General features: G+C 40.3%; 1 protein-coding gene across 2 annotated transcripts in view; it reads left to right on the top strand.

Annotated features, from left to right (window-relative positions):
- The window catches only part of atad2b (ATPase family, AAA domain containing 2B), a 78,181-nt gene that overhangs the window by 11,558 nt on the left and 50,776 nt on the right, over positions 1 to 15,847 (top strand). For both annotated transcript variants that reach the window (XM_004918187.4, XM_002935984.5), the window contains exons 2-11: positions 1,071 to 1,225; positions 1,622 to 1,671; positions 3,139 to 3,289; positions 4,693 to 4,795; positions 5,697 to 5,814; positions 10,098 to 10,217; positions 10,532 to 10,607; positions 12,353 to 12,454; positions 13,469 to 13,580; positions 14,681 to 14,796. In XM_004918187.4, the coding sequence (XP_004918244.1) occupies positions 1,071 to 1,225; positions 1,622 to 1,671; positions 3,139 to 3,289; positions 4,693 to 4,795; positions 5,697 to 5,814; positions 10,098 to 10,217; positions 10,532 to 10,607; positions 12,353 to 12,454; positions 13,469 to 13,580; positions 14,681 to 14,796 (1,103 nt within the window). The remainder of the gene's footprint in view (positions 1 to 1,070; positions 1,226 to 1,621; positions 1,672 to 3,138; positions 3,290 to 4,692; positions 4,796 to 5,696; positions 5,815 to 10,097; positions 10,218 to 10,531; positions 10,608 to 12,352; positions 12,455 to 13,468; positions 13,581 to 14,680; positions 14,797 to 15,847) is intronic.

Raw genomic sequence — 15,847 nt, 5'->3', positions numbered from 1 at the left:
CCGGAATGCCTGGGACCAAGAGTATTCTGGATAAGGGGTCTTTCCGTAATTTGAATCTCCATACCTTAAGTCTACTAAAAAATCAATAAAACATTAATTAAACCCAATAGGATTGTTTTGCATCCAAAAAGGATTATTTATATCTTGGGATCAAGTACAGGTACTGTTTTATTATTACAGAGAAAAGGGAATCATTTAACCATGAAATTACCCCTTATTGGGGCAGAACAGTCCTATTGGGTTTATTTAATTGTTAAATGATTCCCTTTTCTCTGTAATAATAAAACAGTACCTGTACTTGATCCCAACTAAGATATAATTACCCCTTATTGGGGCAGAACAGTCCTATTGGGTTTATTTCATGGTTAAATGATTCCCTTTTCTCTGTAATAATAAAGCAGTACCTGTACTTGATCCCAACTAAGATATAATTACCCCTTATTGGGGGCAGAACAGCCCTATTGGGTTTATTATATCTTAGTTGGGATCAAGTACAGGTACTGTTTTATTATTACAGAGAAAAGGGAATCATTTAACCATTAAATAAACCCAATAGGGCTGTTCTGCCCCCAATAAGGGGTAATTATATCTTAGTTGGGATCAAGTACAGGTACTGTTTTATTATTACAGAGAAAAGGGAATCATTTAACCATGAAATAAACCCAATAGGGCTGTTCTGCCCCCAATAAGGGATAATTATATCTTAGTTGGGATCAATTATAAGGTACTGTTTTACTTCTACAGAGAAAAAGGGAATCCGTTTTAAAATTCTAAATTATTTGATTAAAATGGAGTCTATGGGAGACCGGCTTTCCGTAATTCGGAGCTTTCTGAATAACGGGTTTCCGGATAAGGGATCCCATACCTGTATATATGTTTAGTGATCTTTAGACCATCTAAGAGGAGCTGCAGCAGCAAAACACAGAATAACACTAAGGATTTTGTTTTGGGTAAGAGGGGCACTGTAAATCTTTGTGTCTAGATTGCTAACTGTGTGAAGCAGAATCTGTTTTTCATGTTTTTTAATTACAAGGTTTGACTTTTTGATTTTTTTTTTTTTTTTTTTGCAGAAGGAAACCTGCAGCGACGGTAGCCTGAGTGACAGTCATTTGTCCCCTCCTGCCAAACGCCCCTGCAAACATGCCGAACCTGTGTGTAAAGAGAGCCCCCAAACTCATACCGCCAAACAGCGAGAGGGCTGGAGTATTGCAACCAGGAAGTCAAGGTTATAATATGTATTTATTCTAATAAAAATGTTAGATATCAATGGGGCCCTCCCTGAGGCCAAATTGGGCATATTGCTTATTTGTCTCCTACCTATATAGCCCAGTGCTCCCTGCAGAGACCTCGCTAAACCCTCCCGTGCCACACCACAGTCGACCTGCCATACTGCCCCATTTACCATACCTGTTAATAAAATGCAGAATAGCATGTTTTTGTTTTTTTTTTTAAATGTTAATTTATTCCTTATTTAATTGCAATGTTAGTCTTCTTAAGAACTGTTTGCTTTAATATTTTGCCCATATGTATTCCAGTGTGCCAAACTGCTTTATTATTCTACTGGAAGTGTTTCTGCCAATGGAGGATGAGCGTGTATAACACATTTGCTTCTGTATTTTAGGTTATCGTCTCAAACTGGTGCTACATTACCAAACAGCCACAGTAGTTTATGTAAGTAGAACGAATATTTGGGATGTTTATACTGTGTGTAATGAAAGTTTAAAGGAGCAATTTTCAACCCTGCCTATAGCATTTCTCTTCAGTAACAAGTATAATCCCTTATCCAGCAGAACTTCTGAAATGCAGAGTGAGACTCTGTAAAATGAATGCGGAAAAAAATGCCTATGGAATTTTTTCTTTTGAACAATTTTTTTTATTGATTTATTGCATGTAAGTTAGAAACTGTTTATTGAACTTGAACAACATAAGACACAGAAAGACCTAATATAATTTGGAATGATAGCTGAACCTGAGGTGACATTGTAGGGCAATAGGGAAACCCATGGTTCTGTAGTTAATGAGTATTGATTCTTACTCTCTGTAACCGGATAACTTTAATAAAGTAACTTCCCCATCCCTTGTGTTTTAGTTTGTACCAAGGGTTCCCTTCCTGCTATGGCTTTTTGGGGTGGGGGTGGGGGGGTGAGGGGTGCGAGAGGTTCTCAGTTTGTCATATTCGTTCAAACATATTCAGCTTTCGGGTAATGCTCTTGGAGTCATAGGGATCATATTTTTCGTAAATTTCTCAGGGCAGCCTCTTTGCAGGTCTGTACATAGGAACACTAGAGTTTACTGCATTTTTCCACTGGGTGATGGATGGGGGTAAATTTAATTTTCAGGCTCTTTGCTGTAATTTAAAGGAATCCCAGAAGTGCTTGCTCTGCCCTTGTGGGGGGGCTTTTTGTGAGACCTGATTTAACAGAAATATTAGGGGGTCCATTGGGATTATAAGTGCTACATTTTGACTGACCTCTGCTATCCTGGGCCAGAATTGATATATATAAGGGCATTGCCATACTAAATGAATATTGGTGGTGTTCTAGGATGTCTCCAAGGTATTTAACATTTATATCTGGCCCAGGCAAGGGGGGGGTCAGGGATGGTTTTCCAGTTGGGGACTGTGCATATGTTTTGAGTAGTGGGTTGTGCCCTTAGAAAACATTTGTATAATTGTTCTCCAAGTGCGGGCTGTGGAGGGCATAAGCAGGGTTAGTCCTTGTGGCCTCTAGGACCTCTGTATAACAGGTTTTTGAGCCCTTTGAAGGAGCCAATTATTTGTGCTTCAATAGTTGTTGCATTAATGCTAATGGGAGATTTTGAAGCGAGGTAATACAAGCTGAGGTTTGGAGATGCTAGGCCTCTCGAACTCAGAGTTTTGCAGTTTAGCCAGGGATATTCTGGGGGCTGAGGCACCCCAGTATAGGGTGGTAATAAGAGATGGTGCCTTTAGGAAGATCCAGGAAGGGATAATTGTAGGGGCCTGTCTGAACAGGTAAGTGAATTTAGGCAACAGTACCATGTTGAAAAGATGAATCCATCCCAGTACAGTTAGTGGCAGAGATTATCATGTTTTTGTTTTGTTATCTAAGGCCTATGGAATTCTTAATGTCGCTTTAACATAGCATGTTCTTGTGTTAGCTCTTAGAAGTCACCCCCGACATGCGGAGAAGGAGGGAAGTAATGATCTTTCCTGTATTAATGGAGGGGAAGTTCGAAGAAGCTGCAGGCCCAAGAGTAACAGATTCGAGACCCTGAATCAGAGCTTGCTGTTTGATCAGCTTGTAAATAGGTATGTATTCCTAGGGGCTAAAATACAGTAAGGTGGCTGCTCTGAGAGTCAGACTGAGAACATTTATTCATGCTTGTGTCACCAAGGATAGCGGTATTTGTGTGTGCACATTAATATAGGACTGACTGTAGTGGTGGTGGTGCTCAGACTTGGGGTAAACCGACTGTTAACCCCAGTTGGACCTGTAATTCACCTGTTCTACTTGCTATACATCATATACCACAGTCCCTTCCCAGAGGCTATTATACCCCCACTGCTACTATAGGCACCATCTCTCCCTACTATACCTGCTATCCCACAGCCACAGTCCCTTCCCAGAGGCTATTATCCCACTGCTACTATAGGCACCATCTCTCCCTACTATACCTGCTATCCCACAGCCACAGTCCCTTCCCAGAGGCTATTATCCCACTGCTACTATAGGCACCATCTCTCCCTACCATACCTGCTATCCCACAGCCCCAGTCCCTTCCCAGAGGCTATTATCCCCCCCCACTGCTACTATAGGCACCATCTCTCCCTACTATACCTGCTATCCCACAGCCCCAGTCCCTTCCCAGAGGCTATTATCCCACTGCTACTATAGGCACCATCTCTCCCTACTATACCTGCTATCCCACAGCCCCAGTCCCTTCCCAGAGGCTATTATCCCCCCCCACTGCTACTATAGGCACCATCTCTCCCTACTATACCTGCTATCCCACAGCCCCAGTCCCTTCCCAGAGGCTATTATCCCCCACTGCTACTATAGGCACCATCTCTCCCTACTATACCTGCTATCCCACAGCCCCAGTCCCTTCCCAGAGGCTATTATCCCACTGCTACTATAGGCACCATCTCTCCCTACTATACCTGCTATCCCACAGCACTTTCCCACAGGTTATTATCTCATTGCATCAGTATCTGCCTTCCAAGCCAAGAGGTACTGTTTTGTACTTGCGAGAGATTCCCTACATCTACCTACCTGTACATGCAGCTCTGTAAAACCACCGTCAACAAAGATCATTATTATCTTTGGATACCGCTTGAAGATAGTTCTGCGTTTAGAATGATTTTATCTTCAATGGTACAGAGCATTATAACTATACTTGTTGTTTTGAGTGCAGTAAGAACACACTATGTCATATACACTGAACGATCAGCTTAGATCATTTGGCAAGGTTTTCAGATGGATGCCTTTTTAGCAACATTTCAGCTAATCTTCCTTATTTATTTTGCATGCTTATGGAAGTACTCCAATTCTCTTTGCTTCCACCATTCCAGCCACTGAAAAAAAAAAAAATCATTATAAGACATTTTAAGTTTTTCTTCTATTCTCCCTTTAGTAGAAGTAGGTGTCTTACTCAACTATTCAAGTCCAAAGTAGATATACTAACATCTCTCTGCCATGATCCCATTCCCAGCACTGCTGAAGCTGTACTGCAGGAAATGGACAACATCAATATCAGGCGCAGCGGCAAATCCAGGGAGGTCGAGAGGCTCAGGATGTGGACAGATACAGAATTTGTAAGTTTAGTGCTTTATTCACCACAAATGAAAAAGACACTCATCATGTATAACACCCCATAGCCAGTTACCCTTCCAAAAAGCAGGTTTCCTGAAGGCAGGAGAAGATTTCAGCATTGTATATTTCAAAATATATACCCTTGTTTTTTAAACTTTTTAAGATCCCTGTTGGTTTAAATTAATTGTGAAGCGCTGCATAATTTGCTAGCGCTATATGAATAAATGATAATGATGAAAATGAATTCACAAATCATTTGCATTGCTTTATGTGCTCCCATTCACCACCAAGTGGTAGAGATAGGAATAACACCCAAACAGGGGAATCCCAATAGTGATGTGCAGGTTGACTATTTGTTGACCCGCAGCTTTGCGTCTATTTATAGATCTCAACCTGCCCCACCTCTGACATCACTGAGGGGGTGGGGAAGTGCAGATGCGCCTATAAATAGATGCCGCCACACCCAAGCCAAAAGCGAGGCTCAGTTAGGTCCCGTAGGTTGCGGTCTGGCCTGCACATCATTAAGTCCCAAGTCTTGTTTTGCATTTTGCAACCTGCAAACAAACATTGAGTAGGAGAAACAATAGCTTATCTGAAAGCAGTTCAGTTGTGCAGCGCTGACTCCTTCTGAAAGGCCAAAATCTAGCACAATGCACTGAGATGGCGCCTACACACCAGTATCACAGCTAAAAAAATACATTTGTTGGTTCAAGAATAAAGGAACAGTAACACCAAATAAATGTGTTTTAATGTAAATAAAATATAATGTAATGTAATGTTCCTTCCCTGTTTGGGCACTTAATAAGGGGTGAGTCTGTGCAGAATACTGTACCTTTTGAATGTTGCTACTGTTTCTTTAAACAGTTACCTCTGTTAAATTATTTAACTTTCTTATGAATTAAGGAAAACATGGACATGTATTCGCGTGTTAAAAGGAGAAGAAAAAGCCTGCGTAGAAGTGGCTACCCAATTAAAAACCACCACGAGGAATCCACTGAAGGCGAGGAGGAGGTTTCAGAAGGTAAGTTATCCAAATTAAGGAAATAATATGTAGGGAATACAGGATTCAGTTTGGGATTCGGCCTTAAGGCAGGATTCTGATTTTCTGAATCCTTTAAAGTTACATGAATTTATCATGAACACGATAGTTGAAAATGTGTCGCTCTGCGCTTCTCTTTAACCCTTACATGACCACATTTGCATATGCAAATTTGGATTCATTTTGGGATTCGGCTGAATCTTTCATGAAGGATTTGTGATTCGGGTGCATCCCAAATAATGACTGTTAATTTCATGGAATTATTCCATTTTTGTCAACCTGTGTTGGATTGGCCTACCAGGGATCTCCCAGTAGTGCCCAGCCCAGGAGAATTCCACATCAGCCCATCTTTTCCACTGTGGGTCTGTCGAGACCTATACTGTTTACATAGTTACATAGTTTTTGTTGGTTTGTAAAAACTCCAAAGTCCATCAGGTTCAACCCCTCTAAACAAACCCCAATGCACATATATACACACACAGATACAGATCTATCTACACACTAATCTATACCAATATCTATACTAACTAACTTGAGATTCCAATAGCCTTGGATATTATACTTGGAAAGAGTAATCTTGTCCCCTTGCAAGTGTTTTTTTTTTTTTTTCTCCAGAGAAAACCACCTCAACCATGACGGCATACCCTTATAGTTTAAATCTTCCATCCCCTTTACCAGTTTAGTTGCAGTCTCTGCACTCTCTCCAGCTCATTAATATCCTTCTTAAGGACTGGAGCCCAAAACTGCCCCCCATACTCAAGGTGAGGCCTTACCAGGGACCTATAAAGGGGCAAAATTATGTTTTCATCCCTTGAGTCAATGCCCTTTTTATACAAGACAGCACTTTATTTGCTTTAGTAGCCACAGAATGACACTGCCTGGAATTAGACAACTTGTTATCTACAAAACCCCCAGATCCTTCTCAATTAAGGATCCCCCCCACCCCCCCAACACACTACCATTTAGTGGTAAGAAGTCGCATTTCTATTATTTTTACCAAAGTTCCTAAGTTTGAATTTGTCCACATTGAACCTCATTTGCCAGTTTGCTGCCCAGTTTTCCAATTTTGTCAAATCGCTCTGCAGAGGGGTTTTATCCTGTTTGGAAATTATAGTTGTGCACAATTCAGTAACCTCAGCAAAAAATAGAAATAGAGTGCTTTCAATGCCCACCTCAAGGTCATTTATAAAAAATAAAGTTAAACATCAATAGTCCAAGACAGGGCCCTGCAGTACTCTACCAGTGACACTGCTCCAATCAAATCTTGCTCCATTTTTGCTCCAGTTCTATATACAAATATATTCCAGGCCAACATTTTTTAATTTACCATGTAATGATTACTGTTCCCTTAATGCTAACCCACACAAATGTTAGTTAATTTCATTATTATTAATTATTGCCAGGTCTAAAAGAGAATCATTTCTAGTTGGTTGCCATTTTGCATATTTACAAACCTACTAGGTTTTTCTTACTTGGCCACCCCATTACTCCAGTCAGTGTCTGGATAATTAAAGTTCCCCATAATAATACTAATAATAATACTATCTCCTCCATTTGTAATAGTAGCTTAGCCTTATTCTTATCTGTATTGGTTGGTTTCTAGCATACACCAATGATAATTTTCTTTTGTAACCTTTAGCCCTGCTGAAATTTCTACCCAAAGGAATTCCTACCCTCCCCAGTGCTACCCCTGGTAACTTCTTTAGTGCATTGATTTAATTCTGACTTTACAAAAAGACAAACTGTCTGCTTTTTTTTAATCCCTCTGCCCTTCCAAAAAAGGTGTAACCAATTAAATTCACAGCCCAGTCACATGTTTTATCTCATCTGGTCTCAGTGATACCAATTATATCATCAGCTCCATGCATGCAAGTCATTTTGTTGCCTTATTATATGCTAAGGCAGGGTGGTGGTTTTCTTGGGGCAGACTGAGACTGGGAACTGACCTGGTTGGTTGTAAGTGATAATACTAGGGATGCACCGAATCCAGGATTCTGTTTAGCATTTGGTAGCCGAATACAAGTGCCTGGCTGAACCAAATCCGAATCCTTAAAATCACATGACTTTTGGTCAAGTGATCACAGAAGTAAAAAAAAAAAAAAAAAAATTAATTGCACAATTCTATTCAACACATCTAAGTATGCATATGCAAATTAAAATGTGGTTCGGTATTCGGGCAGATATTTTACGAAGAATTCAGGGTTTGGCCTAACCCAAAATAGTGGTTTTGGCAAATTCCTAGATAATAGAGCTAAACTAAAGGTAAGGGTTATGATACTTATGATACGTTTTTATCCATATTTAGCCATAAAAGTATTTTTAGCCATGTAGACTCCGCTAACTAATGTTCTTTTGTGTTGCTTTTCATTCTAAATAAAGTTTTAAAGGCTTTGCATACAAGTTAGATAAGGTAAGAACAATGAAGTAGGCCTCCAGGATTCCATCTTTATTAGCAAGTACAGCTTTGGGATCCCTTATCTCGAAACCTGTTATCCAGAAAGCTCCGAATTATGGAAAGCCGGTCTCCCATAGACTCCATTAGAAGCAAATAATTCTAATTTTTGAAAATGATTTCCTTTTTCTCTGTAATAATAAAACAGTACCTGTACTTGATCCCAACTAAGATATAATTACCCCTTATTGGGGGCAGAACAGCCCTATTGGGTTTATTTCATGGTTAAATGATTCCCTTTTCTCTGTAATAATAAAACAGTACCTGTACTTGATCCCAACTAAGATATAATTACCCCTTATTGGGGGCAGAACAGCCCTATTGGGTTTATTTCATGGTTAAATGATTCCCTTTTCTCTGTAATAATAAAACAGTACCTGTACTTGATCCCAACTAAGATATAATTACCCCTTATTGGGGGCAGAACAGCCCTATTGGGTTTATCAATATTTACCTTATATACTCGAGTATAAGCCAAGTTTTTCAGTACCCAAAATGTGCTGAAAAATTAACCCTCGGCTTATACTTGAGTCCCTCTGCTACCCGATTCCCTGCGCTCTCTTCTGCATGCCGCTCCTTGATTGATAGATCCTAATTTTATTGGAATTATTATTATTAGTCAATAGGTTTTTCCAGTTTTCTTAGGTAAAATTAGGTGCCTCGGCTTATATTCTGATCGGCTTATACTCGAGTATATACGGTAAATAATTTTTAGCTGACTCAAGTGCAAAAAAAAGATTCAAATTACAGAAAGATCTCTTATCTGGAAAACCCCAGGCCCTGAGCATTCTGAATAACAGGTCCCATACCTGTACACCCAAACAGTAATGTTACCAGGGCTTTTTAATATACCGTAGACACACTTTGCGCATACTCCTGCACAATTATGGCCCTGAAAATATGAATTTATGCTGGACAATTGTTTCCATGTGTTTGGGTGTATATATGATGACACTGGAAGAGAGTATTCTATGCTAAATAACGTTAGTAGTATGGTGCCCCTGGGACAGGACGTATAAAGAAATTGAGGGACATCGGCTTCTCTATAAAACTATAATAACAGTTTATATTCTCTTAAAGTGAATAAATACTTGTTTTTGAGGTCTTAAAATTCTCTTTACTTGCCAGCTCCCTAACTTTATTTGCAGTACTTTATTGCAAGTGACAGGGACATGGTACAGGGAGGAGGTTTTGTGGCATCTGTCAAAACACTGCGATGGACTCTGGGATGCTGATCCCTCCCTCAGGAGTCCAGTGCAGGGAACTGACAGCGGTGGGAGCAAGCAGATCAAGCGTCCCACCATTGCAATTCTAGTGGTGAAGGATCCTGCCTTCTCTGGCTTTTGTCTGGAAATGCTTGGGCTGAATACCAAGTATTGTTTTTGAAAGAGACAAAACAGCCTTGGTGCAGTCCTGTTACTTGCATACTGATAATAAAAATAACATCTAAAAAATTAGAATATAGTAACCAAATAATGAAAATAGGGAAATAAAAATCACGATTGGGGCTGAGGGACAGGGTGTAGGCGTGGTGCTTAGGGTGCTAATATGTTAGGAAGTTTAAAGAGGTTAAAGAATACACTGATTTTTAAAAATAAAATGGTTTGTATTGTGCTTTAATAGGGAGTATTTACTTATATAGAGACTTGACTTGACTCACCCATCATTCTGGGCAGAACCCCAACCGCCTCATAGACTACTCGGTACAGGAACCCATTTACCCACCATTCTGTCTTAAGTGAGCCAATGATGTAACAGTAATCGGAACCCACCTAGATAAGTGGAATACCTCATGTCACTTTTTTGTTTCCAGAGTCCCAGGAAGAAGGAGAAGATGGAGATGAAGAAGTCGAGGTTGAAGGAGAGGAAAACGACCGGCCATATAACTTGAGACAAAGGAAAACCGTGGAGCGATACCAAGCGCCTCCTATTGGTATTATGTCAAATCTCATTTGTGTATGGCAAGCTGCTATGACTGTGTGGGAGGGACGGAGGAACAATATTGGGAATAGGGCAGTTTATATATACGGTATGGCTGGGCCTGCTGATGTGCGGGCAGATATTTTTGCTTCTTGAGCAACTAAATACTGGTTTTCCTGATCCTGCAAGGAAATTCTGCACATATAAGCTTACTGGGAAGTCCTCAACGGGCATATTGGTATTAACGTTTAAAGTTAGGATTTAGCAGCCTGAAGATACTTGGACATGAATTTTACTTGCTAAGACCTGTTTCAAATGTTTTATTAGAACCAGCACATCAAAGGAAGAGACAGAGCACTTTGTTCGATACCCATCGATCTCCTGCACGAAGAAGCCATATCCGGTATTTGATTTATGTAATCATCTCAGTGCACTCCAGCATATTAGTTGTTACAGCAGTGTGCAGATTGATTCTTAAAGCAGTATTGTATGTTAAAAATGTCCTTGATAGTCTTTCCTGGGTGGCAGGCTAACACTTTCATTTACAGCTGCTTTCGGGGCAGAGGAAACCATTGTAGCTGGTGGAGAAGGTTTATTGGGGCTGATGGCTGCCCTGGAGGCAATGAACACAAGTGTTTACTATCACAAAACAACTAAGAACTATATCTTTCCTTGTGATATTTAACTATAGTATGGAGATATCAGTCAGGCCTGTTGCCTTCGTCCGACATAGGGGCCATAAAAGCTTGCACTAGCTAGGGTGACTGCTAATGTTGGACCATGGATAGCCATATTAAATTTTGGCTTCCTAATTTGGAGAGGTTGGAACTGCAAAGTTTTAGCTTTCCCTTTGTTTTTGTTTTCCTGTCTCTTTCAGAAGACCGTGTTAAAGAGGCTAGAAACAAAGGGGGCCGCTGTTCTTAATTTCACCACATGAGATTGCCAGCAGCAACTCTAACTGGGGAAGTTTGTCTAGACTGTTCAATTCAGCCATTTTCAAACAAGCTGTTCTGTGATTTGTCTCGAAGTCACAATACTCGTAGCCTTAATTATAGATGTTTAAATCAAGCACAGCGCCTCTAGCATGAATTCATTGTGCCATACTCAGGGGTTCGTCACTGCGGCTCAATTAGAGCCTTTCTGAAAGAGTCGCAAACCAATGATTTCTTTGAAGTCATTTCACTCTGTGTGGAGAGCTATAATCCATTCCCCTGTGCCTTGTAGACATTAGACATTCCTTTTGTTTGTTTTTGTTTTTTTGCTGTGACAAATAATGGAGGAATACATTTCTGAAAACTTTTAATGAGAGACTAATTTAACTTGTTTGACTAATCAGATATATTGATGACGAATCATTGGTGAAACTTGCTATTCTCATACTTACAACTGAGGAATAGGGTTAAAGTGTGTTTGGTTTTCTTTATTGTACATCTTTACTTTTTAAAATAAAGAGGTACTCTATGACAAAGTTTTAATAAGTAAATGTAAGATTTATTGGTATAGATTGTTACAATGGAAGCCTCGTTGATATGCTGCACTAGGTTTTAAAGGAACACTGTCATGGCAAAATGTTTGTTTTGTTTTCAAAACCCATCAGTTAATAGAGCTTCTCCAGCAGAATCCTGCATTGTAATCTGTTTTTCCCATGGGGCTAGCCATATTCTTCATTTCCCAGGGTGCCACAGCCATGTGACCTGTGCTCTGATAAACTTCAGTCACACTTTACTGCTGCGCTGCAAGTTGGAGTGATATCCCCCCCCACCCCCAGCAGCCGATCAGCAGAACAATGGGAAGGGAGCAAGATAGCAGCTCCCAGTAGGTATCAGAATAGCACTCAATAGTAAGAAATCAAGGTCCGGCTTGGGACTCCTCCAGTTACATGGGAGTAGGAAAAACAATAGGTTAGCTGAAAGCAGTTCTAATGTGTAGCGCTGGCTGAAAGCTCAGACTCAGGCACAATGCACTGAGAAACACAAATCGTAGCAGCTGGCAGTCTATTATTGCATTTTTTTATGTCTTTAGTGTGTTCTGGTGAGAATTGTATATGGGTACTGAGTTGCTTAAAATGGGACGCTACTTCTTGTAGCCTTCTAGAATGCCATCACCCTTAGGGTATTAGTGACTGTATGATCTTTATTTCCTTCCTAGGAGAAAGAAGCATGCAATACACAGCAGCGACACAACCTCCTCGTCCGATGAAGAGCGGTTTGAGAGGAGGAAGTCCAAGAGTATGGCCAAAGCTAGGAACAGGTATCCGTGCAAGATTCATGGCTTCAGGTTACACTGATGCAAAAGCAATGATAGGTTTTTCATTTCCCAGAATCCTTAGTCACGTACTAGCTTTTTTTAAGTTACAGGTTGTTCACGTACTAGCTTTTTTTAAGTTTCAGGTTGTTGTAGTTGGCAGCAGTCAGTACCATCTAGCAGTATGCCTGGCACTAGAACATTACTTTACTTTACTGTTCCTTGCCTTTTCATGGGGAGCAAGGTTTGCTATTTAACTCCATGATCTGTTCAGAGAGGTTGCAGCAGTAAATCGTAATATCGGTCTAAACTGGCCCTTGTTCGCTATACTGTATTTATGAATGAAATGTGTGATTGAGATCCATTATTAATTACATATCCCTCCCACTAGTATGCAAATAGTGCTACCTGAAGCAGCAGTACACTTAGCTGCTCTCTGATTAGTCAGCCCTCCTGTTAGGCAGATCAGTGCAATGTGACTGTTCTCGTGTGTAGGAAAATTGTGCAATCGCTGAACGTGCAGTTCTAAAATTGAGTCATGCCTTGCCATCCTGATACAATTACATGCACTTGTACATGTTTAAAGGGAGTTTAAGTGCTATAAATGTTAATTGAATTGTGGCCTGACAGGCTGCAACTGGGTGAAATGGAGGGGTTTGTTTATAATGAGGGCTTTTCAGTGGTCCTCAGATTTGCTTTTACTTTGCTCTTAGAGAAGAGAGTTTAATTTCAGATTTTGCCCTGTTTAGTCAAGAAGTAACAACAACTGTATAGGTAATATTTTCTAAGTAATAGGAAAAGCATAAGCCTTAAACATTGCGTTTGTTTAAGAAAGACCCCATTATACACAAAATCCAAGACCCAAAGCATTCCATGTAATAGGTCACATACCAGCACAAATTCTGAATCAACGACCCGAGAAAGATTTAATGCTTCTTTATGATGATCTGCCTGTTACTACGTTACTGTAAGTTTACCAGTGCAGTCTGCATTGAGCATTGCTTGTGCTGTGTCTTGCAGGTGCCTGCCAATGAACCTTCGAGCGGAGGATTTGGCTAGCGGAATACTGCGCGAGCGTGTAAAGGTTGGAGCCAGCCTGGCTGATGTTGATCCAATGAGCTTAGATAGATCAGTGAGTATTCCTAAATATGTCCTTCTAAGACAGAATATTATATATATTGAAAGAAAAAAAAAAAAAAGACTGTAAAGTGATCACATGTACTGCTTAAATAATTCCATAATCCCAGGCTACATTCTGGGTTATTATATGCCTAGATTTATTGTAAGACCCCAATCCCAAATTGAAATGTTTATAAAACAAAGTATATATAATAAAAAAAAAATCAGTAATACTTGGAAACTAAACTTCCCAGCTTAAAGGACATGTTAAGCCTACATTTTCCTACCATGTATATATGCTGTCCGCACCATTTGTATAGTAACCATTGGTAACCTGAGTTGAGAGGAACTGAGCATGCTCAGTTAGCCAAGAGCCAAAGCAAATTCTTGAGAGGGGGCCAAGTAGGTTAGAACAGGGGTCCCCAACCTTTTCTGCACCAAGGACCAGTTGCCATGTGTAAAATTTTTCCACGGGCTGAGGGGGGGAGCGCGGCGCGAATTTCAGGCGATTATTTGGCCCTTTATGGGCGCGACACGTTCATTGCACATTTCTACGGCGCGTTCCATTGCGCCACGTTCGTCCATGCCTTTATGTGTTCAGCGCGCCTATATCTCGCCTGTAGTTGCGCGACCCTTTGCGCTATGTTGGAAAGCCGGCGGCCCAGTGCCGAGCAGTGCCGGGGACCCCTGGGTTAGAAGAGGAGAAGGCATCCTAAGTTAAGGGCATGATGTAGCCTTACTATTAACCTCTTACTACCCAGAGTGGCAGATATTTAAAGATTCCAAAGAGGCTGTTTACTGATTTAAATTACCCCACAATGACTGCAGAGCCGAGGAAGGAAGCAATGTACTAATTATATAACAGCTGGGTATGTAGATATCCAGAACCAAGATTTGTTTAACCCATAAAAGACTAATTTCAATATCTGTGGCTGGTTGGGACTTCAGCTTTTCTGCTATACCAGGGGCCCTGAAACAACTTGGCCTTCAGCAACAGACCAGTCTCTGTGTAAGAAACCTTAGTATCGATCTCATTGAGAATTTTAACTGAAATATTCTGAAAATAAGAGAATTTACACCAAGATTAATGTTTGATTAATTGTTGCCTTCTAGGTGCGCTTTGATAGTGTGGGTGGACTCAGTGAACATATTTATGCATTAAAAGAAATGGTTGTATTCCCTCTTCTGTATCCTGAGATTTTTGAGAAATTCCGAATACAACCACCAAGGTAAGAGCAGTTCTTTATCTACTTCTTAATTGCCATTTCCAGCCTTGGATAAGTAAATGTCGTCACAATTTCGACTGCTTAATCGCTAAATGTCACCGGGGCTTAGTCCATTCTCAGTTAAGCTAGCACTACTGCAGCAATATGGCCGCTAGCTAGCTTCATCTGCCTGGGGAGAGTTCCTGTCAGCATTTACAGGAGAAGTGGATTAGAAAATACAGATGAGAAACAGCATAGAAGTACAGAAAAGCATGAGAAATGGAAAAGTAGACAATAAAGGGAAATATACAGAGCAGGAGATCCAATCGAGAGGTAAAGGGGCATATTTATTATACCATGTAAGCCAGCATCACCAGTAATGTTGCCTATAGCAACCAATCAGATCTTTGCTTTCGTTATCTAACTTCAAATCTAATTGTTTTTATTGGTTGCTATGGGCAACATCATTGGCAATGTTGGCTTACACACTATAATAAATAATGCCCCAAAATGAAAATAAAGATGCTTATAAATAATGCTTATAAATAAAGATATACATACAAACATACAAAATGTCCTTTGAGATAACCAAAGTATTTACAGCATATGAGTTCCAGTTCCAGTTATCCCAAAAGCACATGCAGGGGAACTGGAATAGTCCTTTTTACAATCTATGTTATTATGGCCTTAATCATTTTCACTTGTGAGTCATTTTTTGGCTTACTATATGATCAACAGAGGATTGTAAAATGCTGAGACGATTGTTAAGCCGAGTAATGACAGAATGGGGGAAGCCAAACGGCAGATTTACAACCCACAGTGCAAGGAATCTGGGAGTTACAGTTAAGCTAAAAAAACAAAACAAAACACAAGTTGTAAGGAACGGCTGTGGATGCTTTGTTTGGGTGGGGCTAGAAAGCAAAGTCACCCAGAAGGTTTCTCTACTGTGCAAATGGGTTCATCCGATATTTCCCAGACTACTTTGCTGGCACTTAGTTGTAAATAGCATTTCTCATGCCAAACTCCCTTCTCTGTACTGTTTGGGTAGGATTTATTAACACTGAAGGCAAATATC

The sequence above is a fragment of the Xenopus tropicalis genome, chromosome 5, assembly GCF_000004195.4.
Source record: "Xenopus tropicalis strain Nigerian chromosome 5, UCB_Xtro_10.0, whole genome shotgun sequence".
NCBI classification, from domain to species: domain Eukaryota; kingdom Metazoa; phylum Chordata; class Amphibia; order Anura; family Pipidae; genus Xenopus; species Xenopus tropicalis.
Note: the sequence above shows the minus strand (reverse complement) of the source record. Positions and strands in the feature narration are given on the sequence as shown.